Source organism: Anopheles coluzzii, chromosome 3 (assembly GCF_943734685.1).
Source record: "Anopheles coluzzii chromosome 3, AcolN3, whole genome shotgun sequence".
Taxonomy (NCBI): domain Eukaryota; kingdom Metazoa; phylum Arthropoda; class Insecta; order Diptera; family Culicidae; genus Anopheles; species Anopheles coluzzii.
Window position 1 is genome coordinate 55,849,554 of NC_064671.1, and position 27,984 is coordinate 55,877,537.

The 27,984-nt window shown below is 41.7% G+C and overlaps 1 protein-coding gene across 1 annotated transcript; it reads left to right on the forward strand.

Moving 5' to 3' along the window:
- Window positions 1–1,012: 1,012 nt before the first annotated feature.
- On the forward strand, window positions 1,013–27,130 carry LOC120957924 (knirps-related protein-like). The gene is made up of 3 exons (XM_040380386.2): window positions 1,013–2,254; window positions 21,608–21,685; window positions 23,690–27,130. The coding sequence occupies exons 2-3, from the start codon at window positions 21,608–21,610 to the stop codon at window positions 25,223–25,225; spliced, it is 1,614 nt and encodes a 537-aa protein (XP_040236320.2). The 5' UTR covers window positions 1,013–2,254; the 3' UTR covers window positions 25,226–27,130.
- The last annotated feature ends 854 nt before the right edge of the window (window positions 27,131–27,984 follow it).

Below are 27,984 nucleotides of genomic sequence, written 5' to 3' on the forward strand. Positions count from 1 at the left end.
TCATCAATAAAACCCGTCATGGGTAGACAAACCATACCACACTATCCGATCCGAAAAAAAGCATCTCCGAAAAACCATTGCAAAAATGCGTACCTCAGTCGTGTCCTTGCGTGGCATTCCGCACAAGGACACGGGTTGTTTGAATGCCAATCACAAAAAGGCAATGCAGAAAGATGGGATTCAAAAAATGGCAAACATTCAACCAGCAGAAACAATCAACTAAAAGCGAAATGCAAAAAAAAAACCTGAGCGGTACCGGTTTAGTACAGGTAAGGATCAGACGGATGCCTTTTTTATGTATGGCCTGTCACGAAAAGAAGGCGTTCAATAAAATCATCGAGACCCAAAACAAACTATAAAGTAATAAAAGCGTGTGCACTCCCCGCTCGCTCGCTATGCGTTTCTTTGCCGCTTATGACCTGACACCCTAGAGCAAAGCACAAAAAAGTGGTTCAATTACAATCCAGTGAAAATGAGCGGGCAGAGCAAACATTACGGGAAAGGAAAATATTACGCCCGCAAAAATTTCAGCATCAGATGTACCTGTGTACTCCGAACACATCGATATCAATACGCTTGTGACGATTCCTGCTAAGGACAGCGTGAAACGTCTGTTCGTGTTGCTGTGTTCGTTAGTACACAGTCACTTCCGTAATGACGAACGATTTTTAAAATCTAGTTCGATTAGATGTATTTATTACACACAAAAAGGTATTCATCCTAGGAAAAAGCTTACATTAGTAAAGCGATAGCCGAAGCATCTCCAGCTGTTTTGCGTTAGACTCCTCCCCATTGCGCACGTGTAAGCTAGCTAACGTATATGAAGATTGATCACGATTGGTGCGATTACTTCCCCTTCTTTAGTCCGTACGAGCAGACGTCGTGTTACGATCCACTTTCTTAGCTCACGCAGCGAAAAATCTCTAACCTCCCCTGTGTGCAGCAACATCACCATCCGAACAAACTCAGGTATTAAACTCACACACGCACACAACACACCAACACACTCAAAGGTAACCCAACTCAAGTCACCTTTAGAAGCAGCAGGCAGAGCTTTGGCCGCACTTTGAGCCGAGATGTTTTCCAGTCTCAGACAGGGCGCGCTCACGATCGCATGTCAGTGTTGCTGCCGCCGTTGTTGGAACAACCGTCGTACTTTGCGATACCGATTCGGACCAAGCAGCAACCACGGCAGCGTTTTACTTTCGCTGTTACGATCCTTACCCTCTCGTCATCGTCGTCGCCGTGCTCGTATTCTAAAAGATCTGTTCGTGTGATCCAGGGAGGGGTGGACGCACCCCAATGCAGTCTGTGCAGTTCCGGTGCAGTTTCGATCAGTGCAGTTTGGTCAGTTGTTATCGCCGCTTCTCAGTGGAAGTGTTATGCTGCGTGCGCATGATGCTATCATTGGCCCATTTGATAGTGATGTTTCAAGTGTTCGAGTGAATTAGTGACGAATTGTGTCGCAAAAAAGAAACCTTATGCACCGAATTGAAAATATGCATACGACAAAAAATCTAACAAGTGGCACAATTCAATCACACGCATTATAGCTGTGGAAACCGACAAAATTTGATGCCTTCGTACATCGTCCGGAACTATTAATGCTATCCCTTATCTTCGTGATTAAGCGCTAACACAAAATTTCAAAGCGCGAACAAAAGTGAGAAGCTGTTAAAAAGGATCAAATGATTCCGGGTGCAAAGTGGTTTATTTAAAGGTTCGCTTTTGTGTAACGAATGTTAATTGTTTCATCCAACAAGCAGCAAGCTGAACCGTCGGCTCAAATCTTCGAACTACTTCGAGAATACTGTACAAAATCAAAGAAAAAGATGGACCCGTGGCGTGTTGACGAAAATTGATTATGACAACAGGCAGCACAGATTATTATTATCGATCTCCTCCATCTTGCCTCTCGTGTGTTAGTTAACAGTGCCCCAAAAGGAATGTGTTTCATTTGTCGCCAAACATAACTAAACGGTCAAATCTACAAAGCAAACTATACCGAAAGAATGAGTTGTTTGTAGTCTACACGTTTCTCACGATATCGGTAGATGAAATACTAAGTACACGTTTAACAAAGTGATTGTGAAATTATTGGAACGACGTGCAGCATACAACGATATTCAAAGTGCATTTAACGTAAATCAGTAGTGTAATTTGAAAACGCATCACCCCAAAGAAACGGCATCCGGCATAAAGCATTTGCTTAGAGCTTTAGGCAAACTCCCATCTCGCACAGCAGAATATAAAGGTGAGTCAGAGAATCTGTGTAAAAAAAACATCTCCGATTGTTAAACTTAAATCTAACACGCGTCAAATTCGTTTGAAAATGTATAACACGCAAAATTTACCGAACCATGAAATCCTCACGATGCAACAGAATTATTAATGCATACGATGGATGAAGGAAGAAGCGTTGCAGCGTGTACTTCGTGTGGCAAAAAAATGATAAAGTTGACCTCTACGTTTCACTATAACGTGTCTTCTTTTTTATTGCAAAAAAATATCAAAAGAGGCCGTGCGTTGTGGAATGTGTTTTTAAATTACATTTTAATTATGCTCAATAAACCGTGACAGACGCATTGCACACGTTGAAGCCTGTGACGCTCACTTCGCTCTGGCTTCTTGTCTCATTAGCCTTTTTATAGAGAGAAAAAAGGGCAAACAACACAATAAAGCGTAGGAGGAGGGGAGGGAGCGATCAGCAATCTTTTTATCGTCACTATTTGTGTGCACACTTATAAGAAGAAATTGCAACGGTAGCGTTTTCAGTAGTCTAGAACACAACAAAAAAAGCGTTCCACACACGGCGATTGAAATCGTGACAAAAAGGTAAACACAAAGAGCTCGATTCACCTATCCTGTACTACACAGGTGAATAACAATCAGCACCTGGAGTCAGTCAGAAATCGGTCACGGCTATGCAGACGGGACTCGCCATTCTTGCCGCTCGCCACTACCCTTCTTACTAGCATACGGGGAAAGTGGCTCAAAGCAGACATCCATTAGGTCGAACCACTCATCTGACAGATACGGTACGTGTGTCCACCCTTTCGCATTGCGATCGCGCTGCATCCGTGCGGGATGCAACTGATGGGTGGCGTGCGACGATTAATGATATTGCAAAATTGCACCTCATTGTTCTCATTGGCCACTCGCAAACATCATACGCACACAAAGACATCCGACGACGGAATTTGAGACCGCGAATAATTGTTCTGCATGGCGTATCGCGATCGCATCGCCCATAAACGCCACTACTAAGTGGTTGTCTTTATTTTGCTGATTATTGCCATTATTAATTCATATCGTTGGTTGATGATAATTTTTCATGCTTACATCGCCGGTTTCTTGTACCGGGGGTACACCGGTGGCCCAATGAGTGTCGCTGCAAATGCATTCAAATTAAATGCACAGACTTCCAGCGCGCGGCACAAGCCAGACACGCTCGACCGGAAACTATTTGCCAAAAAATTTGACTTTTTGACAGCTTGTCTTATTTTTGCACGCTCTGTGATTGCGTTTGGGCGATTCTTATTTTTAAACGTTGTTTTTTTCGCGTTTAATTACAATTCCAACACTTCGTATGCATCGGAATCACCCATCAGAGTGCAACGAATAAGATGGTGTCTTATTTGATTGATGCACAACCATAGCATACATTTTGCAGGTGAATTCGTTAGATGTGCTACAATATAGGCGTTTCTTTTGTTATATAGAAAAGCAGGTTTATGTTTGCATAGACACAATTTTTTTTGCGTTGCAACGAATTTTGTTGCGTTAAAGTATATGTTTCTTTTTTCTCTGGATTTCTCTTGATAAATACATTACGCAATAACAACAAATCAAATCAGCTCTTTGGATTTTTGAAAAGTTTTTTTCGACAAATAACAGAAAAGTTCCATACATAAAAAAGAACTTAAACTGGACCGGTACTGATCATCCATCTGATCACGAGCAGTGATACCGAGTTGCCTCCAAGTGTCCCTATGACAGTCGATACCAGCGGTGAATGAGGAAGGGAGAACGAAACGATTAATGCTAGCTTACAAGCTGCGGGAAAAACGACAGCAATGATCCTCCTATCTTCGCGCCACGGTTACAAGCACGGAACAAAAGAAAGCCACCGTCGCAAGCCGGAGGCGTTAAATAGGTTTATTTCCCACGGTTTTTTCTGGTCTTCGGCATCAAGCGCGCGGAGGACATGTTGGCACGCTTTGCGCCTTTCCCTCTATTCCGGTTAGCGCGAGCTCGAGCACTTGGGGATTCATTTACGCTAGTCTAGCGGTATGGTTGCTGTGTGCAATGTGCTTACATGATCATGAAGCTTCGTGTTGCTGGCCATGATAGGTGGAGTCACTATCGAGATTTGCTTAATTAATAGCAATACAGCACCTGGAAGGGAAACGGTGTGCCGTATCCTATATGATTCACAGGTGCAATAGTTTAACACGCTGTCACTTTATTGCTTTATTCTACTATATATATACATAATTTGTTTCAATAGGAATTCGAATTATTTAGTCATTTTTTATGTTTTGAAACAAAACAAATGCTAAATAAACCATGTTCATATTTTCTATCACATATCTAATTGTAAAATAAAACTAAAACTACCGTAGTTGTTATATTTAGATTCAAAGCCCCAGTTGCCACCGCGTAATGTGGCTTTCTGCCAGTCTGCATCAGCTCTTTACAGAATACACCAAATGGAGAAATATGAATCAAATCAACATCATTAATCAAAATATTTGTTTTATTGCGGTGAAATCAACTGATTTATACATGCCGCTTTAACGGCTGCTTCTCGGGGTGGCCATCGTATTATGGTCAAAGTAGTAGGTTCGATTGATTTCAGATTACTTCATTTCCCAATCTATAGGCGGCTCCTTTACACTCCCTTTATACCAATCCGTACATTATCCATCGTCAAGGTGCCAAATCGTGGCTCAAGGGCTCATCGGCTTGGTTTGCTTTGTTTTGGGGAAATTTGATCAAGTTTTATTACTCAAAGAAACAGTTACACTTGCTTTCGTCCTTCCAAAAGAGTACACACTGCCTTCTTATATTGCGGCGCACTCTTTTTCGCTCCTTTTCAATTGCAGGTAGATTGCATAGGGGCGATCTGCGTAGAGAAAGTTAGAGCAGTACCTTTATGTGCGCACTTCATCACAAACCGTGATCCATCAGCTGGGAGAGTTTGTTCGCGGTTTAATTTTTATTACCACCTCGAAGAGGCAAACGTTGCAATATACCTTTTGCACTGTAGGATCAATTTGCGTCGCTTCAACATTCCGAAGGGCGTCGGCTTCGATTTTACCGATGCCACCCGGACTGCCAAACCGCGCCAAATGACAGAGGTTAGAGGTGCGCTTGGCAAAGACGCGTGTGTGGCGGCAAAGGAGAAAAAATCTTACACTTTACTGCGAGATGACTTCACCATGAGCGGCCCTTGCTATTCAACATACAATCTGATCCGTCAATCCTCCCAAGATGAGGACGAGTCGAACGTGTTAATTGAACAAAAAGGCTAAGTGAACTGAGAATGTCGTAAAACGTAATTGATTCGAGTCAAAACAAATGAGCTTTCCTTCGACGAATGACAACACACACGAGTACACTAGTAAGCGATGTCGTTCGGTGCTGCGTCTCTGGAATGGAGCTGGGGAGCCAAACGAAACAGACGTGCGCTTTATTGCAAGCATCACCCTGCGAGACACGGCAGATGAAAGGCGAATGCCGCCTTCTAGCATCGCATCAATTGCCAAGCGGAGGTCCTCAGCCACGGACGCTGCCAAACAACTTATATTTGGAGCAATAAAATCTCAAAAGCCTCCCGGGGAAGATGCCTTTCCGTAACGGCAGCCGGTCAACAGTTCAGGATCCGTTTCGAAGCTTTGTCGGCACATCAACCGTTCTGGAGCTTCTCGCGTAATCCACATTGTTTCTGATATGGTAGTTCGATTTGTTGGCCAAGCACCAAACCCAATCCGACTGACCGTACAAGTATTTTGAATAGTCATAAAATTTGATGTGAATGATGAACAGCAAAGGCATAGAAAGGGTCTTGATAGAAAGGGTTTCCACGAGATGTTCAATGCGGTAATCAAATTATTCTGGGAAACGGCTCGCGCTCACTGCTCTAGGAAGACACTGAAAGAACCGTGGATTCTGATGAATAAGCGTCGAAAATGAAACGAATAACCGATTTTATATCAATCCGATCGATCCTCTGCGTTAAGACTTTCCGCGCTCACCTGCACCCGCTGACAATGTTCGATCTTGATCTTCACTAATTGTCGGCGCAAATGAACGGCAACACCGATTTATGCTGATCGTTGCATGACGGAGGGAAAGGCCAGTGCTGGAACGTCTCGTTCTGCAGATAAAATAGCCCATGTTTTTGTTGTTATTCACCAGCTAACCGAAAAAAACGATCGCAAAATGCTACGATCATGGATTGCCTCTCAGACACGCTTGATTCACCCGATTTTGATCAGAATTTTTGTTCCAAAATTGAGTTAACTCGTGAAAATGTTTCAATACGTAAATTTATTATGCTTATGATCACAAGCTTTCGTATCGAATGATGTCTTCAGATGTCCAATTACCTGCACCAAATGGTACACATAAGAAGTAGTATCATTTTATAGCTTGTGCTATGACAACGTTAAAAACATGTAGTATGCTGCTGTGATCATCGATATGTTGCCCATCCAAAAAGGTTGATTGCAAACTGGAGTGTAAATCTTGTGGAGAACGATACATGACATCATAACAAATTGTTATAATCGGCACGATTTCAGTCGATCACTGTTCCTTCTGGTTGAATAAAGAATGCATATTGTAGGCACCACTCAGCATTATGACGTTTCAATTCATATTCGTAATGACAAACCACTCAATGGGATGCCTGTGCCCAGATGGTTAACTAATTGCTCTTATGTTTTCTTCTGAGCATAGTCATTAAGACACGACCCCATTTAGATTGGGCAAATCGAGTATTAGCGACGATAGTAGTAGCGACGATACAATTTATTAGTTCAGCTTTACTGCCACTACCGCTTTCAGTTTATATTACTCGACCTCGATAACACCTTGCGGAGAGCTCTCAAGAACAAATCAGATTGATGCAATTGCAAACTAACAATCAGTATTAGTTGTCGTTGGTTATGCAGGTCATCTTCATTCACGAAGGTCCTCTAAGGACGAAAGAGGATTGTGGTCCGATAAACATGGCGTACGTTCGATAAACGTACGTGTCCGAAACTATATTCAACGATGTGATCCAGATATCTGCCGGTAGGTGCTTACCGTCGACCCAGAATCATGGACACAAGCCACAAATCATACCCACTCGATGCGGGAGTCGCCCATTGTCATCATTATGTGATCTGAATTTTAGTTAACAGACTGTTTCGGAAGCGTTATAAACGTATGCAAAAAACGTATGAAATGCACGATTTGTATTACATGAGGGTGGGTATACGTTCGCATGAATTTAGATCGTTTATGTGACGCTTTTTCAATTTCCCAACAATTGTGCAAACTTTGAGCGATTTGTATTTGGTCACATATACCTTTCATCCTTGACTAACATTATTAAAAACAAACTACTTACGCTTATTAATAATTCGTTCTCGAAAGTGAATATTTTATATATAGCTATGTGTACGATGGGGCCGTCAAAGTGAATGAATCTGCCGAACTATGATTGTCGCCAGCTGTCAGTATCGTCAAATTGTAAAACAGGCTAAACGGAGGCCACCCAACAGATCCACTTGTCCCTACATCCACCCATCCCGTTTTTTTTTGTTCGCGTATTGCATTGCAATGCAGTGAATATAATAAACAATAAATTATTGTCATACTGTACGTTGCGTGCTGCGTAATGCACCGCATGCGGTGGGCACTGACGCATCAGACTCGTACAACTTCGGCCCGGTAGACAGCGTTGATCGCTCAACGAAGATCCTGTGTGCTATTCACTAGCGAACCCATACGCATGTTGTTGTGATGCACTTACTGCCGCAGACGAAGCTTACCATGCAGTGTATCGATCGATAAATAAATAAATAAATAAAATTATACCCCTCCAGTCTGGCACAGATTCAACACAGCAAAATCACGCTTTGGTTCGGTTTTGCGCTGAAGGACATATGCTGATCATTGTTGATCGAAATTGAAAAATAAGTTCATTGTTCGTGATAGTTAAGCATTGCAACAGCGGATGCTTCTGCGTTCAACGCTTAAGGATCGTTGAAGTCGCTCGCTTTCATTTCTTGATCCATCACATTTATTCGAGACAAAAGCTTACAGCAAAAGTAGGATTATTGGGATGAAATAAATACTACTTTGTTTGAGAATTCGATCACTTTTACTCTGCATCGTTAAAAAAAAACATATATCCTACCCTTTTCGTTTCAAAATTTAGTGCTGCGCTTGCAACTCGCACTCAGTTACCATTCGTGAGCTCGTACTGCTCCAAACATGTATTCAAATATGGCAAGATTGTAAAAATTTAATTAGCCATACTCAACGTGACCGGCACGGACGTGTGAAGGTTTTCTTTCATCTCGAGATCGACTGATTTTCTGTACGATTTGATGGTATTTTTGTTTCACATTATACTGCACGTCTCCAGCCACAGTAACCTATCGTTCAGCTATTTCTGTTAGCACAAACGCTCAATGGGTCCGGTCGACGAGGATGCAAACAACTAGCGAGCAGCTCATGCTCATCTTCATGCCTGTTGCGCGCGATTTTTATTGCTATACTTTGTGAATTAATTTATGGCAAGTGGCAAATATCGGTGCAAACTGGTGGCACGAGAGCGGGAGGAAGATGTTGTAGATGCCTGAGGTAGAGGAGCAACGGTGGAGGCCATGGCACTTCGTGAAACGATTGTCTATAAGGGAGTTGTCGTAAAAAGGCACGTACAATGATGCAGCTCGATAATTAGCTTAACTCACAAAACGAGGACATTCGAGGGCGTCTGTTCGGTCAGGTTATGCAAAATATATCAGCAGTAGTGACAGCAGCTGTAGCCTCCCAGTCTTTCAATGGTATTATTATTAATTGCATTAAAATAGTTTAATATATCGTGCGTAAGCTTACACTTTCAAGATACTCTCAGGAAACGGACGACAAGTTCCATCAACAACCGACTATGGCTGTAGATGTAGATAAAGTTCCACCGATTGACGATGATCGAGCGTTGATGACTATTTTTTTGACATAACGAAGTTGGGCTCATGGATTATTGTACGTACTGCTTCTTGTAAATAAATCTCCTTACCAGTAGTGCATGGAAGGCGAAGCACAAAGAAACGTTTTTTTCGTCTTTCCACACACTTCTGTCGTCTTTGCGCACACACTCACATTTTCACAAGCAAACTGCAAGTTGGCGCTGCACATCTTGCGTCTTGTATAGAAATTTTTTAATCGAGAAAGAAAGATTGCAGTACATTACCTTAACTAAGCTAGACGATGCGGTACGCCTTCGAGGTTGTTGATGAATGCTTCGTTTTCATTCTTACGGAATGGTGACTTGCTAGATGTTCCATTCTACTTTTTTACCTCTTGCTGCACCGGTCGCTTGCAGTGGTTACAGTTGCAGTTTTACTCTCTGTCCAGCACGTGTACACGATTGCGGGTGGAAACCGATATCCCGAGTAGAAGCAGCCACCATCATCATCGTCAACGATTATCGAGTTCAAGAATTTGAATGATCTAGTTCCCACGGTTTGATTGTACGGGTTTTGGTTTCCGAGGATCTCCAAACGAAGATCGGCCGTGTACGATTAGTCTGCCTGCTAGGGGGGTGTTTTGTGGAAGGGAAAACTATTCATTCGGACGCCGCCTCTCGTTTGGCATCGGTATTTTGCGGTCAGTTCAATCCCGTCGCGACCCGTTAGCGATTTTGCAAACATGCAACCAGTTACTTATCCTTTCAACGATTGAGGTGCAAACTAATAAAAAATACAATGAAGAGGTTTTTGTGCAATAATCTTTCAGAAGTTGTGTAATAAAAACCGTTAAATTCAGAACACAAGTCATACATATCTATATTCCACTAGAACAATAAGGAACAATGTATGTATGAATATATATATATATACACTAATACCAATATACAATGCACACAAACACACACACTTCACAAACTAAAAACATTTAGTTTCCGTTCCACTTTCTCAGAACTATCGCTCAATTTCTTTGGCAGCATTGGGCTGATAGTAACAAGACCAGATAAATGATGTGCACTATATCTTTCCTTTTCTTTGCCCACTGATACTTAACATCTGGGAAACATGTAGGATGATGATAACTCAATCGCGTACAGCACATAATGACACGAATGCTGTCACTCAGAGTCTTTAAAAGTATCGGCAAACTCTCGTTAAGTGCGTACATGTTATGTTGGCCAACGACTTAATTTATCTTGCTTTATGTTCATGTCGGAGCTGTATATGAGTCTCAATATGTCTGATGCTCCATTGAAACACATGCCTTTCGGTAGCCGACTTTCTTGACTGGAAACGTATTTAGCAAAAGCAAATGGATATTAACTTACCATTGCCGTTTCTTTTTTCGCGCATTCATATATTTTCTTCATCGCAGTTTCCGATTGAACATCGTACAGCAACTTACAGGTGTTGTTACGCAATAAAATGTCCTAGCTATCGTTGTGATCAACCCCTTTTTTTATCTCAATATCGGAAAACTTTGACCTGTGAAAATAAACCATTCCCAGTCACATTAAGTCCGGCATTTATCACCTCCAACTCGGCGCAAAGCGGCTTATTGGCGACTCGAGCATGAACCTTGAGTGCACCAACCCAACGTTGACCGACGTTAATGATCATCGCTGATATTTGAGTGATGATTTTTGTTATTAAACCAAGCACTACAAAAGTCATCAAATGCGAACGTACATCTTACCACATTCTCCCTCCGATCATCGTGTCAAACAACAAAAACGAAGAAGAGGCCAAAGTCGTGGATGTACAAGCGGAAGCAAACTAGTTATAGAGAAAGGCGAGCGAAAGGTGAAGATCACACACCGCTCTCAGGAAAAAAAAAGCTTAACCGTACGCGCTTCAGGATGGGTAGACGCATGTATACCACCTCGGCCATCGTACACAAAAACAACGCTGACACCTTTGGTAAGAGAGTAACGATTTAATAGTTTTCGTCGTAATTATCATGTTTTTCCCCAATACGTACCACAGACATAGCTGTCCGCCCACAAAACAAGCACATTCAATCGGAGTTCCCAAGACGCATTGTTAAAGATGTTGATGTTTTTTTTTTTGTAGCGGTATTTGTCTCGTCACACTTTTGCTTCCCCATCTGCGCCCAAGTGGTTTCCCTAATGTCCAAAGGTGTAGCCACCCCGTTGGTTTGAGGACCCCTTCATTTATTCCCAACACTTGTTAGCTGTCCAAAAACGTTACAGAAATGTTAAAATGTAGTTTGATTTCGTTGTACCGATTTGAAAACAATTTCATTTCCTACGTGCTTCACAATGTCATATTGAATGGCATAGCACGGCAGGGTATATAATCTGTGTCGATGGTGTTTACAAAACCATGTGTAATGGTATGGCAAGAACAAGAACAAGAAACTAGTTATTTTTGTACGTTTATGTAGCGTTATACATTCCCGAAAGAGAGCAGCGTCAATCAAACTGTTTTTTGCTTTTCTTCCATGAATGATTTCAATGAGCAGTTAGACAACGAACTTCTACTGAGTCTCGCTCGCGCTCGCTTGACATTCGGCCTATCAATAAATGCTTCTCTTTGCGCTCGACACGATTGATCGCTTACGCTTCAGTAGCAACAGATTTTCGTAAGCTGTCGAACTTATGAATTACTCCGTACAATGGAAATGTTGTACACTTGACAACTAAAGACAAGCTATAGCATAAGATGCAAGAGTTTGTAGTGGTTATTTCACCAACAGCACTTGTCGGCACGTAGATGTCTTCATTCGAAACGATCAAAGACATATTCCGTTTACGAGGTGTGGGGGGAGGTGGGATTCATGCTGCCATGCAGTTGTAGAAAAACAGACGTTAATGTAATGGAGTCCACTGGGACTCTTTAAAAATGGCGCACCTCATGCATAACGCTCAATCAAGGTCGTTCGGATGATTGAAACATTTGACCGTATCTGTCCGCCACGGAATAACCGCTAATTGCCTGTTAGTAACGTGTTTTGCTGTGGTTGCCAGAGCTTAGTAGCACAAATGAAAATATAATTTATTTCGGATATATTGTTTGGTTCCCTTTCGATTTCAATTGCAAAATTATCTGTTTTCAATTGTTAACTGCAACCTCTGTAAACGGAATCCGAAGCGTGGCCGAAATGTTTCTACATGCCAACAATTAAAAATAACAGATTTGAAATTGTTGTCACTCGAGCAAACCGGATCGATTTGTTACTTTCACGTCGCATATTTTACGTACAAACAGACCTTCAATTATCTGTTTCAATACTGTCTCTGAGTAGCCCGAAGCCGCTGTAGCTCACATTTGTTCAACTGAAGCGGCAATGGTTTGCCACCGGTTGTGCAAACATTTGGTCGTTTCATTTTTCAATTACTTGTAAATCATAGTTTATTTGCGGTGTGTTGGCATAAAGGTTACTCTAGGAAGACCGCACCTTTCATCGTACTCTTTCGGCTCACCGCTACACCGTTGTTCTACGCTGTTCGCCAAGAGGTGTTGAAATCCCTTTTCCCTCGCTGTCTTTGAGGAACCTATCGCGACAACTACCGTGAACATCACTGATGACAATAACGATTTCTGCTGAGGGTGCGCAATTTTCAATTACACGAAACCGCAAAGATCATCTTCAGGTACGCCTTGAACGGCGGCTGTCGCACACGCAATGGAAAATGACTTATGTGCTCATTATACCACTAGAAAATGGTTCATCCTTCTATGCTTCGTAATGCAATGTCGCTCAGTTCCAACGAATTCGTTCCGAAACCTATAATTTAGCTGGGTGCTCTACTACTTTGTTTGTGAGTGATTTGCAGCAAATCTTTGCGTACAAACCAGGGATGTTCGTGTAAGGCAAGCATCTATGATGACTGTTTTTGAACCGCGTTTAGTTCGTCAATGTATTTGTGTAACTTCGACCATAAGCGACGCAATAGGCATCTTGATGCATTTGCCTTCATCTTGATGAATTTGTCTTAAACTAGAGCATATTTAAACAAATAATTAAGAAATAAATAAAAAAATACAAAATTACTAATTTTATCGTGGGTACAAATAATTGTAAAAGTTTGTCACGAATAACCTTTTGCCGCTTTATATAAATAATAATAGCAGTCAGTAATGTTTATACTATGAAAAACTATCCAATACAACCTATTGCATGAAATTAATCTTCACTACCGTGAGACTCCCATCTCACATGAGGCAACAGATATCGTTTGATTAATTAGCAGTCGCACTCGTCGAACCTTGAGAGTCAGAGTACAGCAGTTGTAGATTTCCTCCGTTCGATTTTATACACAATGGAATACGGTCGCCAAGAGGATAGTTCGATACCGGTAGCATGCATTAGAAGGTGCTTCACAGACATGGTTGACTTGTGTAGCGGTAAGAAACGTTGCCTGGCGGCACTTGAAGAGGATGCTTTTAACATCTGTCAATGAGAATCTCTGACCAACTAAAGGAAATGCTGTTTGCACTGTTCTGTTTACCACAAAACAGTGCACACGAGACACGAACTAAAGGGTCGTCTTTGTTTGAAATCCATTATTACGTTTTCAATTTATTTAGATTAGAACAGCTCTACGAAGAATGGGAAGGTAAATAGTTGCATTCGGCTATTTCTAACACGCTGTATCCGACAAACAGACGTGTTGCTGAGCAGCAAGTGCCTTCGTTAATTGCATTTTACCGCCAAGTACGGCCTTCTTTCAAATCCACTCCAGTGCATGCAGCGTGATTGCAACCAATGCTAAGATGTTGTACTAGAGATGCCCGAGTGCAGCCCTGCCGCATTTGTCTAGTGGTTTGAACCGTGCTCAAAACTGTACAGCAATTGCCATCAGTGTGTTAAAATGATCTCCATGATACTTCAATTGTGTCAGATCAAATGTACTATTGTTGTTACATGTCGTACTATGATCAATCAAATTCCCCTTTCAGTCCGGTACAAATTGAACTAGATTACCTGCCCCATTTTGAGTGATACTCAATCTGGCAAAAAAACTGGTCTACCTTTTGCGAGGCTAGAATTCGGATGTACCCTACACTTAGCTTCAAGGCTCATACACAAGATATGCATTTTGTCAGCACATCGATGGATGATAAATGGAGCTTATTCATCTGCCATGAATTCAGCCTGATTGGAGCGTGAAGCTCGCGTGCTAAAATTAGTTCAATTATTTAATTAAGGTTCGATTGATGCTACCCTGCTCACAACGCGATTAGTAACTCTCAGTTCCGCATACACACCCAACTAACCCGATCTTACACATCTTACAGTAGACAGTACAAATGGGATACACAATTTAATGCCAGGGAGTGGCACGGGTTGTTTAGGTTCATCGTTTCACTTTCGTTTCATTCTTTCTTCGATTTGATTTACATTCAACAATAGCAGGTTAATTGCATAATTAATAGAGCTAATGTACAAATATCAACCATTTGTTTACTTCCTACTCTCTTATTGCGCCCATTGTTATGCTTGGATGTAGCACAACTGTGGAGACAGACTGAGACACACAACCTGTTGCGATCCTTCGCGATGTGCTTCGGCATCAAATCTATTCGATGAGCTCACCGAACTAGTTGCATGCAAACGGATGAGTGCTTTTGCCTTCAATCTATTTTGTTGGGTCAATAGATCCATTGCTGCCAGCAAGTGACACACCTATTAATTTTGCTTCAGATTTGTTTATTACACTGCTGATCTCGACGAGACCCACGTGTAACCTCGCACTTCAGACGATGCGCTTGAGCTCAAGCTCTAAAATTCACTTTTAACGCAAGCCAGGCGTAACGAATCACACTAAATTTCTACCAGTTTATGCTTATTTCTCAATTCACCAGCATTCAACGAACTCTAGGCCCAAATGATCTGTATACCAAGTTAGGTGGGATTATACTAATACTCAGGCATTGTTATTATTGCGCAAACATCAACGATACTTGTACGCTCTGTTCTTTGCATTGTCTTTGTTGTTCTAGTGTGTTAGTTATTTTAATCGGAAATGTAATCTGTATCGCTTTACGTAATTCTTGTAACATATTTAAATACATAGTCAGAAAAGATTATACTACATCAACACTTGTTTTGCAACACATTTCCTTTCTAATCTATTCTCGGTGGAGTATTATAACTATCATTGGTTAAACGTACATACTGCCGTACCTATAAATCGTCAACTAATGATATAGGTTCAATGGAAAATTGTCAAGATTCTACGAGCGTAGAACACGTTACGATATAAAACAAACGAAACCTTCACTACCGTTCAGCTTCCCTGCCGATGAAGCATCTTTAAGAGCAGCGCTGTCAACGTGTCATCAGCCAGCGACGCAACAATGCGATAGTTTCCCGCTTCATCTAGATTAGTTGATATGAGAAAAATCATTGAAAAGTCACTCGCTATTGTTCCTACCGGAGGGGCGACACGCTGCGACACTAATGGACACCTTTCGACCGGAAGGTCAGACGACGAACGAGGTTAAACAATGCATTGAATGGGAACGGAAAAGGTGCTTCAAGAAACGAAACCCCAGAACGTTCTCACTTTGAGTTCGACTACAAACATCACCTTCGTTGTCGATGCACTAGAATCTGCCTGCCTACCCGAATACCTGTACACTCCGTAACAGATTGACCTTATCGCGATAAACCGCTGACAGCCGGTCACTGGAATGGGATTTGTGCCATATTCTCTGCTGCGCTTATCACATTCGCGGTGTATTGCAAGCGAATTGCCACAAATCCTGACGGTGTGTGGTGGAGAAAACTGCAAAGTAGAATAGCACGAACATGAATGCACTATTAATTTGCGCCGTGTGCACGAAATGGAAAATTAAACTATCACATCCATGACCAGCACCATCGTCGCGCCGGGTTTGGAACGTTTAGAGTACGAACTTCCCTTTCCACCGCTGCGTTGCTGCTGCACTGGGTGCAGCATCCGGCCTCCGTTCCACAACACTGCTGATTGCCCGTGTGTGTATTGGAGACGAAAACGAGACAAGATGACCGCATACCTGTGTTCTAATGGCATCTACATGACTGCCGGTGGGTCTGCTCTCTTGTGCCCGGACGATACGGGGAAGCTTCCGCCTGCTCGTATTCAGCCGCTAAAAACTGAAAGAGCGCTGCAGCCGGATACAATCAAACGAATAGAAAAAGAGATCAGTTCTGCGGGAATAATAATACGGTAATGAAGAAATAAACACGATTTTCAGCGCGATAGTTTCTCACGAAAAGAAACCACGAGGGTGTGAGATTAGATCTTGTGATTCACCGGCCCGCTAGCGAAGCGTACTCGCTACTAATACACCAACACTCTAGGGCGAGGGGATTCTACTCGAGAGCTACTAACTACAGCGAATCTCGACGTACCACGTTCCAAACTCGTGTGCACGGTGTGTACCTTTGCTACAGTTCGACTGCTAAGTATGTGTCATTGCATCTTGGGAAGGTATTAGTGTAAGCGATTTCTGTAGCACTTGGGTATGGGGCGAACCGTCGATTGACTCTTCGCCAGTCATCATCTGTTGGCATCGCTTCCAAGTTGGAACAGCAACGAAAAGCCTCCGCGATCGACGACCCTGTTACAACCTTTTGCGTAAATGTGTACGGATATTTAGAGGGCAAACGGCCGAACACAGGTTCACTCGTTTTAAGGTGCTACGTTGCCCTTTTTTACTTGTTTTTTTCCATGCATGTTACCACTTCACCCGGTTGAGCTACAAGCCGGTAACGGAACAGAACTGGCTCAAATAAATCAAACTCCATCGCGGATGGCTGCCACGCGGGCTATAAAAATGCACTTCCTCCTTCCCTCTCCTGCCGAGCATGATGGGATTATGATGATCTCACTGATCTGCTTGCTGATGCCCAACACCATCTCGCACTGCAACACTGTTCTTCCGGATGGATGGATGGATGAATAGTGTTCTGTTTATTTTTTTTCGCTCTCTCCTTCTTTTTCTCTGTCTGCTGTTTTGCGTTTATTGGATGAATAATAAGGACTAGCGGCTCGTAAAGACGGAATTATTCACAAATTATTAAGCGTCGAACGCAAGAATGCAAAAACAGCAATTAAATGCAACACATCGTTGAAGCTTTGTGAAAGTATTTTATATCCCACAGCTGTTCCCGTGCAATAAACGCTCGATGACAAGCAATTTGCCAAATAAACCTCAACGAACGACACGGTGACATTCGTAATTGTGTTTCGGCGTTTACGTACTATCCCAAACGAAATGAGAGCAAAAGAGCGTTGGCAAGGCTTTGGAATTTGGCCAAAACTCTGAACGCTAACTTGCTTCGTCATGTTCGCAACCGTAAGATGCAGAGCTTTGTCCCCTGTACGCTTAACATAATTTTGATTTCACATTTTTCGGGAGGTATACATCGAAACATTGCAGCAAGATACACATCAAATAGTGTAGTTCTTCTTTGTAGAGATGCTCCCGTCACGTTTATCTCACGCCCTGTTCCGTTTTCGTGTGCTTAACCGAGCAGTTGGGTGATGACAAATGGATCGCTCCTACGGAATTGTTCCCCACCTCAGTCTATTTAACCAGCCTCGATCGATGCATCATCTGACTTGACTTATCGGAATCGGATCAATCAAGGCTATGTAATAGGAAAATTGCACTAGCCCCTTAGGATTTACCGGAACAACTGCCATGAGAAATGAACTTTGAAGCAATTTGTCATATTTCATTTAGGACATTTCGTAAAGTTGAACAATACTTAACATTTCTGATGGTAGGGTATTATATGTTGTGTCATTCTTTTCTTTCCTCCATAGTTTTCACTAATGTATCGAGTCTATTAGACAGCATTTTTCATCGATGCTTCGTGAACTATGATTTGCGTTGCAGTCTTGCAGCTGCTTATTGATATAAAGTTATAACAATCTATATAAACTATTTCGTTTGCTTTTGGCAAAACTTATGTCAGGCTTGGCCAGCTTAGCCGTTTAATCGTTTGGTTATTTGAGCAGTATTTATTACCAATCGTCCTACAAACCATGGGACGACAAGATGGAAATCAATATACGTTATCAACTAATTGCATTACCTCGCCGTTGCAAGCAATTGGCTTTACCGAATTGTAATGTTTTAAGGTGATTCTGTTTGGTAATTGGGTGCGGCGTGTGCTCACTTGCTAACCATTCATTCTTTAAAGATACACCTTACGCACTAAGGCAAATTAGCTTGTTGCAAACCCTACAGCTGTTTGTTTACATTGCATGTTTCTCCCCTCGCTCATTTCTTCGTTTTCATTTCAATCTGACCATTCGGGCAGTTTCACTTTCAACTCAACTGGAGCGCTTATAAAACAACCCAACCTTGATACAGTTCAAATTGGTTAGTTCCGTTGCCAAGTTTTCCTCACTTTTGCTCCATTCTTTCATTCTACTTGCGTTCCAGTTAAGTTGCGCCGTTTAATGTTTTTGCGCGCTTTTCTAGTACTCTCTTTGTTTGCCACACTCGTTCGTGAATCGGTGCTGCTCGGTTTACTACATTGTTCACGGGCAAGACAACCGATTTATCTCTTCTGCACTCTCGCTATTTTGCGCGACGCCTACACACTCCGAATGGTTTGAGCTAGGTCAGGTACGCTCCAAGCTTGTCTCTGATGGGAAGGTGAGTAGTAACTTGTCTCGTTAGTGTTCGAATTATGTCAATCTTATTCACTCCTACACGTATCCAGTGCGCGTGAAATCGGCATTGTTTTGCTGTCCGGTATTTACAGGCCCATGCAACTTCTTTCCATTTACAAAAAGACAAACCCACTCCTTCTTCTGCCACAGAACCATAGGGAAGATTTGAGATCAAAGAATTGAGCCACCAGTTTGAGCATTCGCGTCTTACTATGAAGTTAGGATGGTGGATAGTGAATAAGAAAAAAAAAGATTCTTTCACGTTTACTCGATTCTTGTAATGGACGGTGCAACTTTCGTCTCTTACCTCGATTGAGTGCCCACCGGCAGCGTTGAAGCACGTGCCTGTGCACGAACACGAGAGCCATCTGAAATAGAGCGTAGCGCCAAACTGCTACAATGCGGCCTCGATCGATTGCGCGAATATTCAAATCCAACGCTCGAACGCTGACGGAATACGAAACAAAACGGTACAGTTGCGTGTCCCAAAAGGGTGCGAGCGAATGTTTCGTCAACGTCATGCTAAGGCCGGGTAAATGTTGGAGGACATGCGACGGTACAGGTTGTTGTTTCTAAAATTGTGCTCCAACCTTGAAGTTGAGAGATGTACGGTGACTTCAGAAAACAGAGAATTGATGGATCATTTTAATTCCGTCATGCAGCAGTGCCGTGCACAAATGCATCATGGTAGAGGTTCGCTCACCTTTAAATGCATCATAAAATACATCGACAAATTTTACCCCAAATCCATGCGGTTTTATCTTGCCGCCTTAACACCACCATCTGAGACGAGTGGTCGTAAAAGTGGCAATTAAAACCACATTCTGACAAAACTGTGCACATTAATGACCGAACGAGCAAGTAACCGAAACAACTTATCATATAACCCCATCCACTTCGTTGAAGATAGTGTGTTCGAGACTTGATTTAGCATTCAACTCGTTATTGGAGCTTTTATTCCGATAGCCAGAACGAAAACACCCTCGAGTTTTGGGGCAATTCGCTAAACTTAGCAACAGGTCTTTTTTCAGCCGCGATTCAACCTAGCTCATGCATCATTGCACTGGTTCTTCCGCGAGCAACAAAACAAAACCAGCAATGCCACTCGGATGAGATACAATGCAGCGATCGTGATATAAATTTATTCCTCTGCTAACACTTGGGAATCCACAGCGCCAAACGCGACGACGATCTGTGCTGGGACACCCATCTTGCCTCTCCTTCCTTCGGTCCGCGAGCGATGCACGAAAATGAATTATTTTAGCACGGTTTATGACTTTTCCCACAAGCAGTTTATCACGCCTGACCAGAAGGAAGATGCTGAGCAGTGCGATGTAAAGAAAGGATAATCGGAATTGAAAGGCTCACAAATGTGGGACGCGATTGACGGTTGCGGTGCCGTGGAAGGTGTGTTCCGTTTATGATAAATAGCAGCACCGACTGAGGACGACCATTCCAACAGTTTCCGTGCGAATGCTCACTGGCCAAGCTTTATTTTGGTTGGATAAGTGGCATAAAATTTAAATGCATTATCATAATATACCATGCCAGCAATAAAGCTCATCGAAACTCATTAGAATGCAGAATTTTGTGGCCGACCAGATTCTTCAACTGCAGTAAACATTACCGCTAAATATTAACTGACGTCGAGTCGCTAAGCTGATAACAGGAGCAATATCATATTTGGTTGGTTTAAGAAACGGCTCTCCAATGAGTGCAAAACTTCTCAATACCATTTTTTGTCCAATGTTTTGTATAGAGGTTTAATTACCTGCACTGATACCTGCACAAAACAAAATCGTAAGTATCATCCAAGTAAAACTATTTGGCGTTTGTTAATGTCCACGTGAAATTAGTCTTATTGGCATAGAGATGCTACATCTATAAAACACCTCCCAAATTAGCAACGCTTGCACATATGCTTATGTGTTGCATAAGCAAAGCACATCGCAGATTCTTCAACTGAAAAATCTGCTCGCGGCTTATTTCCATCGTGCTATGATAGACTCACTTGGACAGGTCAATGTAAGGTCGCAGCCGTAAAACTCAATTATCTCTTTCCCGGGCTGTAAGGGTAGTCTGTTTTGAAAATATCATACTTTTAGCCGCACTTGTGTGCCATATTGTTGATAACGAAACGCGCATTTTATCAAATGCTGCAACATTCTACAGAATTTTGGTGTTAACCATTCAAGAAAAATTTTGAAACTCAAACCGCGTCATAATGTAAGTTCCATGTGGTAAAACGAGACGCTTGTTTATTCTTTGCAACTTCCAGCGCAAGGTAATTAAGTTCACCTTTTTCCCGGGAAACCCCTCAAACCTCACATCAACCCCAGACCCCCACCTCCAACGTTACCGGTTCCAATGGTTCCAATCGGTGTGGACTGTGCAAAAATGGAAGCAACAATTCTGAACTCGTAAACAGTAAATCATAGGATAATGCCGGCTAACTGGAAACGTGTAGCAGTGCAACAAAGTTTACTTTTTTTCGCATTTACGTGTACCAGAGGATTCCACAAAATGTATCTACTACCACTTGAGCTTTAGTTATTCTCGGTTAAACTGATGCTTCTTCCTCTCCTCGCGCGTGTTTTATATGCTGTAAGACGTGTTGGATCGTTTAAGACCCTATTTAACCGAAACAACAAAAAACAAAATAAATTTTCGTTCTAAATATTTATTCTACCCTTCTGTCTTTCCTTTTTCCAGATGAATCAGCAGTGCAAAGTTTGTGGCGAACCGGCAGCCGGTTTTCATTTCGGAGCCTTCACTTGCGAAGGTTGCAAGGTAAGAAGCTGTTTTCTTGTTTCATAATAATGGTGGGAACAACAACCTCATTCTGCGCTCTGCATCTAGTACCGCACAGTAATGCATCAGCCGGAAGAAGTACCCTTCCTGACGTTGGTGGAAACGCTGCACTGCTTGGTAGTGTTTCTGTTCAGCCGTGTTCAGTATAGCTTCTCGACATAAAAGGATCGTCAGCGTGTTGTTGTTCAGATTAGGCACACTCTCCAGCAAATTCATTCCATCCACCCAAATATCTTGTTTCATGGGATTGCCAACGATTGTGGAAGGGCTGATGAATCAGCATCACACTGCGGGGCATTGAGTGACAACTCATTGCTCAATGACTCTGGTCTACAAATATCACATCGTAAACGCTCATCCCGTGCAACACCCACATACATTTTGTCACCAAGGGAACATAGTAATCCACGCATAAACAGATCGCAAATAAGTTGCCAATCGCTCGCGCACTGCAAGTTTAGTGGCTATATTTCATTGTGTGTATGGTTCCTGTTAAAGATTTAGAACAAATTCAAAGTCCATGATTGAAATTTTACATTACTTGTTTAGTTACTTGTATATTATAACTACAATTCTTACTGTACGGCTTTATCAACAGTTTGCCCATTCACTGAGCGTAAACGGATTCAGATACACCGATCAAGAGGATAAGCCTACATTCATTTGCTGAACAAGGAGAACAAAAGTTGCGACATCGCGTTGGTTTGCTCTAATGAAGGTTACATTGCCGTACGTTAAAGGTCAAACTAGACAAACGGACTTGAATCGATCGAGCCTCAGTGATGTGGGCTATTTTCATAAATTTCAGCGAGTTTCTTTCGCTTGCGGCGATTTCTTAGGGATCGTGTTAAAACACAATTGTTACCGTACTTTTCGCAGGTACGATAGAGCAGGTCCGTTCTTCAAATTCACGAGGATGGGGGTAAAGCGTTGCTCTCTTTTTTTTTCTCAAGTTAAATTACAAATGACAAATCAGTCCTAGCCTACATTAGTCAACCGCCATCATCGTTTGATGAGAGCCGATCGAATGGAAGTTGAAAAAGCAATCAAACTTGCCGTTGCAACCAGATTACCTGCTGTGTGATTCCCACTCATCGTTTTAACATCACGTATTGCCACGACCCTTTAGATCAATCAGATTCAATGCACGTGGTGAATGCAATCGAATTGTTTAACAGTGCTCACACAGTGGGATTTCATTTCACACCGAATATCTATGTAAAATGTAGCTCTATTTCTACATCTATTGTGACATTACCCAAACGCAATTTCAATTTTTATCTAATATTAAAGCACTCTCGATCATTGTGATCTTTTGTAAGTTAGCAATAACCTGCCACGTATTGCGTAACCAACACATTCAAGTCATATCAATTTCAAGTACAACAACAAATTTCTTCCGCGATGAACATCAGATTGTAGAACAATTTCTGAACTTCTACAAGAAGAAAAGGCTGATGACAGCTTGATTTACTCCGAGTATGAACAGTACTTTGCGTGATCATCAACTGAAAAGCGTGTCTCTAAGTACATTCGCAATTTCCATTAAGCAATCGTTCTTTTCCACAACGTACAGATCCCATTACTCAAAATTATTGAACTAGTCGACTGGTCACGTACAAGTGCATACGAACAAGTGCATAAACACTTGCTTGCAGTTATTTATATACAACTGGTTACATTTGTAAGCTAGTTGTTGATGGACGTTTCTCCCATCATTTCACTTATTTGGTATGGTATACTGCAATGATCCTTAGTCTTCATCAAGAAAAGAGTTTTACTTGTTCATTTCATAATATATGTTTTTGCTGTTCTAGTTCCAGTTTTTTTTTCACTAATTCATACAAATACACCACGATACAATAATTAAGTATCTAATCTAATAATTGATGATTGCAGAACAATGCGTCACCATTATTATCATATGCATTGCAAGTACATATGTAACGATTTCGTTTGTTTTCCCTTTTATTTTAATTTCAGTCTTTTTTCGGCCGATCATACAACAACTTATCTTCGATCTCGGAGTGTAAAAATAACGGAGAATGCATCATTAATAAAAAGAATCGAACCGCCTGCAAGGCGTGCCGCTTGCGCAAATGCCTGATGGTTGGAATGTCGAAAAGCGGCTCTCGTTACGGACGTCGGTCGAACTGGTTTAAGATCCACTGCTTGCTTCAGGAGCAACAGCAAGCCGCCCAGCAACAAGGAAACCATCAGAAACCGTCACAACCAGTCGGGATCCATGCGGGAATGTTTCACGGGGGTTATCCTCATGGCATGTATCCTCGACCACCATGCACAAAGGAAGAGCTGATGCTTCTCGGCCTAGAGGAGTACAGCAAGCACCCATCTGCATCGCCCTCCGTTAGTTCTCCTGATAGTCACAACTCGGATAGCTCCAATGAGATCAATGATCGCAGAAATGCGCTACTACGGCAGGGTAAATTGCACGATTCACCAATCAACAAGGATCTGTTCCTTCCACTGCCGTTTGGTGGACTACCATTGATGCCGCCTCCTGGCTTCCTGCCCTCGTCACATCTCATGTTTCCAGGCTTCCATCCGGCACTTTATTCCCATCCACAAGCAGGTCTGCTAAAGCCTGCTGATACTCATTTAACGCTTCCTAGCTCACCCCTCGCCAATAACAACAGTCGCTTTACACCAAATCACAACACCGATCAGAGCGTCCATCCGACCGCGGGATCCGGTAATGATAACGGAAAATCCCCAGAGTCTTTCTCAAAACGCTACATTCTTGATCAGGTGCTCGAGTCACAGCGTTGTCCTAGTAATGGCACGACAGGAAGCGATAAAGACGAACCTGAATCGGAAGAGGTGGTTCCTGCAACGATGACTCCTCCACGGTCTCCTATTGTGTCTGCTCCACAACAGAACACGATAGTGCGAAATTCTCCGACTCCTTCCAGCCATCGTATTCAACAAGACAATCCTATAGATTTGAGTATGAAAACGGGAAGCAGTTGCACTTCCGCTGACGAGCGCAGATCTTCAATGTCCGGTGCTGAATCGAATGGTTCCGATGATGAAGCTAATGCCGACAGTCGCCCGTCATCCGGAATGGACAAGTATAATTTTAACTTGGCTACCACAGCAATCCCTGTAGCTACCAAAAACATTTCGGCCACCAACAATATTAACCATCATAACAACAACAACAACAACAACAGCTTCAGCAACAACCAAAATCATCACCATGATACAGTACGTCATTCTCCACGCCCGTTGTCGGTATCGCCATCACACCCGGTACAGCCTCACCGAGTGTCCCCAATACGATCTGACTCTCCGCGGCACTTGCAACACCATTACCAAACCCATCACCATCATCAGCATCTACAGCAGCAACCACATCGTCAACGTCACGCTCTTGCACATCATGTTGGAAGTGGAAGCGAGTCAGACCTCGAGCCAGAGGAAACCGAGTACGATCGTGAGGTTAAACGTATGAAGCTGCAAGGTACCACGCCGTTGGACCTTACCACTAAGGTTTAAGCTGCCCAAGTTCGAAGACGCTTCCCGTATATGTTGCCGAAGTGAATGTTGTGGTGCAATTGTTGTTTAGAACTGTCGAGTATAGCTAAGTGAAAATAATTGATAATTGATTAGATTTTGTTTCGCAACAAGTGCAAAACATCTTCTGCGATACATGGGAGGTAGCCAGTTGCCTAGAATAATAAGTGTATAGTACAAGTGAAGTAGCAATTGTTTTAACAAAATATCGCACGATGAATATCAAAACAAGCTGCAGAGCATTTATCAGCAGTTCATTACCAAAGATCGACAATGGTTCGATACAGATGTTCATGTTTGTGAATATTGTAAATATTTTACATTGTTAGATATAGCTGCAGACACTAAGTGTGTCCATATCAATAGATGAATAGTAAAATCGTGCGGATAGTAATAATTTGCAATTGCAAATTCAAATGCATGAAGGGAGAATCCCATGACATAAACGACCATGTTTTGGTTCAAGCATCAACATATATTCAAGTGGGATGTTTTGTTGTAAAAACTCGACGATTCTAAAACGCCACACTTGATTTGTCAAAGTGAGTTATTGATTAAAAACAATGTGCCAGTACATGGAATGTCACCTGTAGATTACCAGTCAGATATAATCATTTTGGCAAGGCAACATTGGTCAGTATTAATGATGATTCGATTTAGGTCTGCTGACAATGGGATGAGGTGAACGCCTCATATCAATATAGTCAATTATTAGACTCCTCTACTTCCAAATATTTCTGTACATTCCACATTTCGTTATGAAGACGGCACTTTTAATGCGTGAAGAAGCAAGTTTGCCTTTGGTGGGTGTTTCTGAGTAATGTAATAAACGAGCCTGTAAAAACAACGAAAGTATACGGATATTTAACGCCAAAGCAGCTACCGGAATTCCTGTGCCACAAATACTCCAGAAAAAAAGGCTTCTGGTGCTACTCAAACTGGTTTGAGACAGTGGATCCCATCATGCTTCGCCTTGCTTCTATCCAACAATGTACATGCTGGGTTGAGTGTCGATCAAATGCATACAAATTAACGACCGCTTTTCTTTCTATATCATCATCATTTTTCATTTCGTCTCGTAGGACTTCAGTTTCTTTCCCCATTCCCGTACTGCCTATGTTTGAGCAGGAAAATATATCGTTACCAACTCTTTACACCAAGCCTTCGGCGAGTTCAACTTATTCCTATGATCTAAAAAAAGGCCTTCGCAATAGTTATAATAATTTTGTGAATATCTTACCTACGTCAATCGAATTAATCCACAGTTTGGCACAGTTTAACATTAAAAGCATTCTTTGTGGCGATTATTAAAACGTGCGTTTGTCATAATATCGCTATTTTGGAGAGGTAATTAAAATTCGTGCAATAAAATTCCATAATCAAAAGAGTTATTCTTTCGCCATTTCTATACAACATAATGTAATCAAATATCTCAAAAGTATGATCCAAACATTTTCACACTATAAACATCTACTTAGCTCTTTTACTTTCCATCTATTGAAAAAACTTTATTTATTAAACTGCGCGATTGTTCTGTTAGCTGCTAAAACAGTCGATAACTAATCGATCCTATTTATATTAACATGATTTGTCCTCACACACCTTTACAAGACGATGGTAATGTAATGTTTGTTTTATATTCAACCTCAACTGGTCCGAATGGTCGAATAACGTCAAGCGTGGCACATGCGTTTCATACGTATAGTTAAATTTTTATATTAATTCTTTTAAGCATGCAATCAAGTCCACGTTCTGATAAATTTATTTTAAATTTAGTAAAATAAGCTAGATATTCAACATGTTTATATGAATGAAGAACACAGTTGTGCATGTCATAAGAATAGTAACACTTAAATCCAATAAATCTAAAATAATTAAAAACATGAAAAACAAAGAAAAGACATTTATTAAGAGTACCACCAAGCTTCATCCGAAATTAAATTGTATTTTTATCGTTTAAGTCTATTATACATCATATATGAGCATAATTTTGTATACCACTACCTTGCAATCTATAAGAAATGCAATCAATTCCAACTATTACTTACTCTCGTTGTTTAGGTCATAAAAACAACGATTAAAAAGTGTTTCTTACTTTGTGGACAGGCAAAAAATAAAGATGCTATAAAGTTCAATTATGCTTGAACATATTTTATTAAAGATCATCTAAATGGAATACCACAGCACTCAGAAATTCAAGTGTTTTTATACTCATTTACAGTATAAAGAGCTTCGTATTTGTTTCACCGTTTCCTACAGGAACATAGGCAGACTGCCAAAGGTAATGAAAAAAGAATACCGTTTATCCGGTTGGGTGGCATAGGTCACATGAAATTAGGCTCCGCTTTTGGAGCTGTAATCTACACAGTGTGTTTTTGACTGTAATTCCACGTAGCCAAGGTGATTCTCACGCACTTTGAGGCATTTGATGACCCACGACCGAATATCAGATAGAAAGAAAGATGATGCCAGTGACAACATTTTCTTCATCCGTGTGCAATAAAGAAGTAGGTATTTATCTCGGCTCAAAGTACACTACACTTCGGACTCATTAGCGATTTAATATCCCCCACTTTCATTATCGAAGGAAGTCATGAAACACTTTCGAATGATCCAAGCATCCCAAGGTTCGATTCAGTTTACATTTACGAGCGGATATTGTGAAGATCACGTAGATGACATAGGTTAAAATGAGACGTTTTCTAACACGTTTTCTTTACCATCTCTAGTAGTGTATGGAA

What these genes read in the sequence shown, in the direction of transcription:
- LOC120957924 (XM_040380386.2), top strand. Translation starts at nt 21,608, where the DNA reads ATGAATCAGCAGTGCAAAGTTTGTGGCGAACCGGCAGCCGGTTTTCAT. An exon ending in TCACTTGCGAAGGTTGCAAG is followed by an intron (nt 21,686 to 23,689) that starts GTAAGAAGCTGT and finishes TTTTAATTTCAG; the next exon opens with TCTTTTTTCGGCCGATCATA.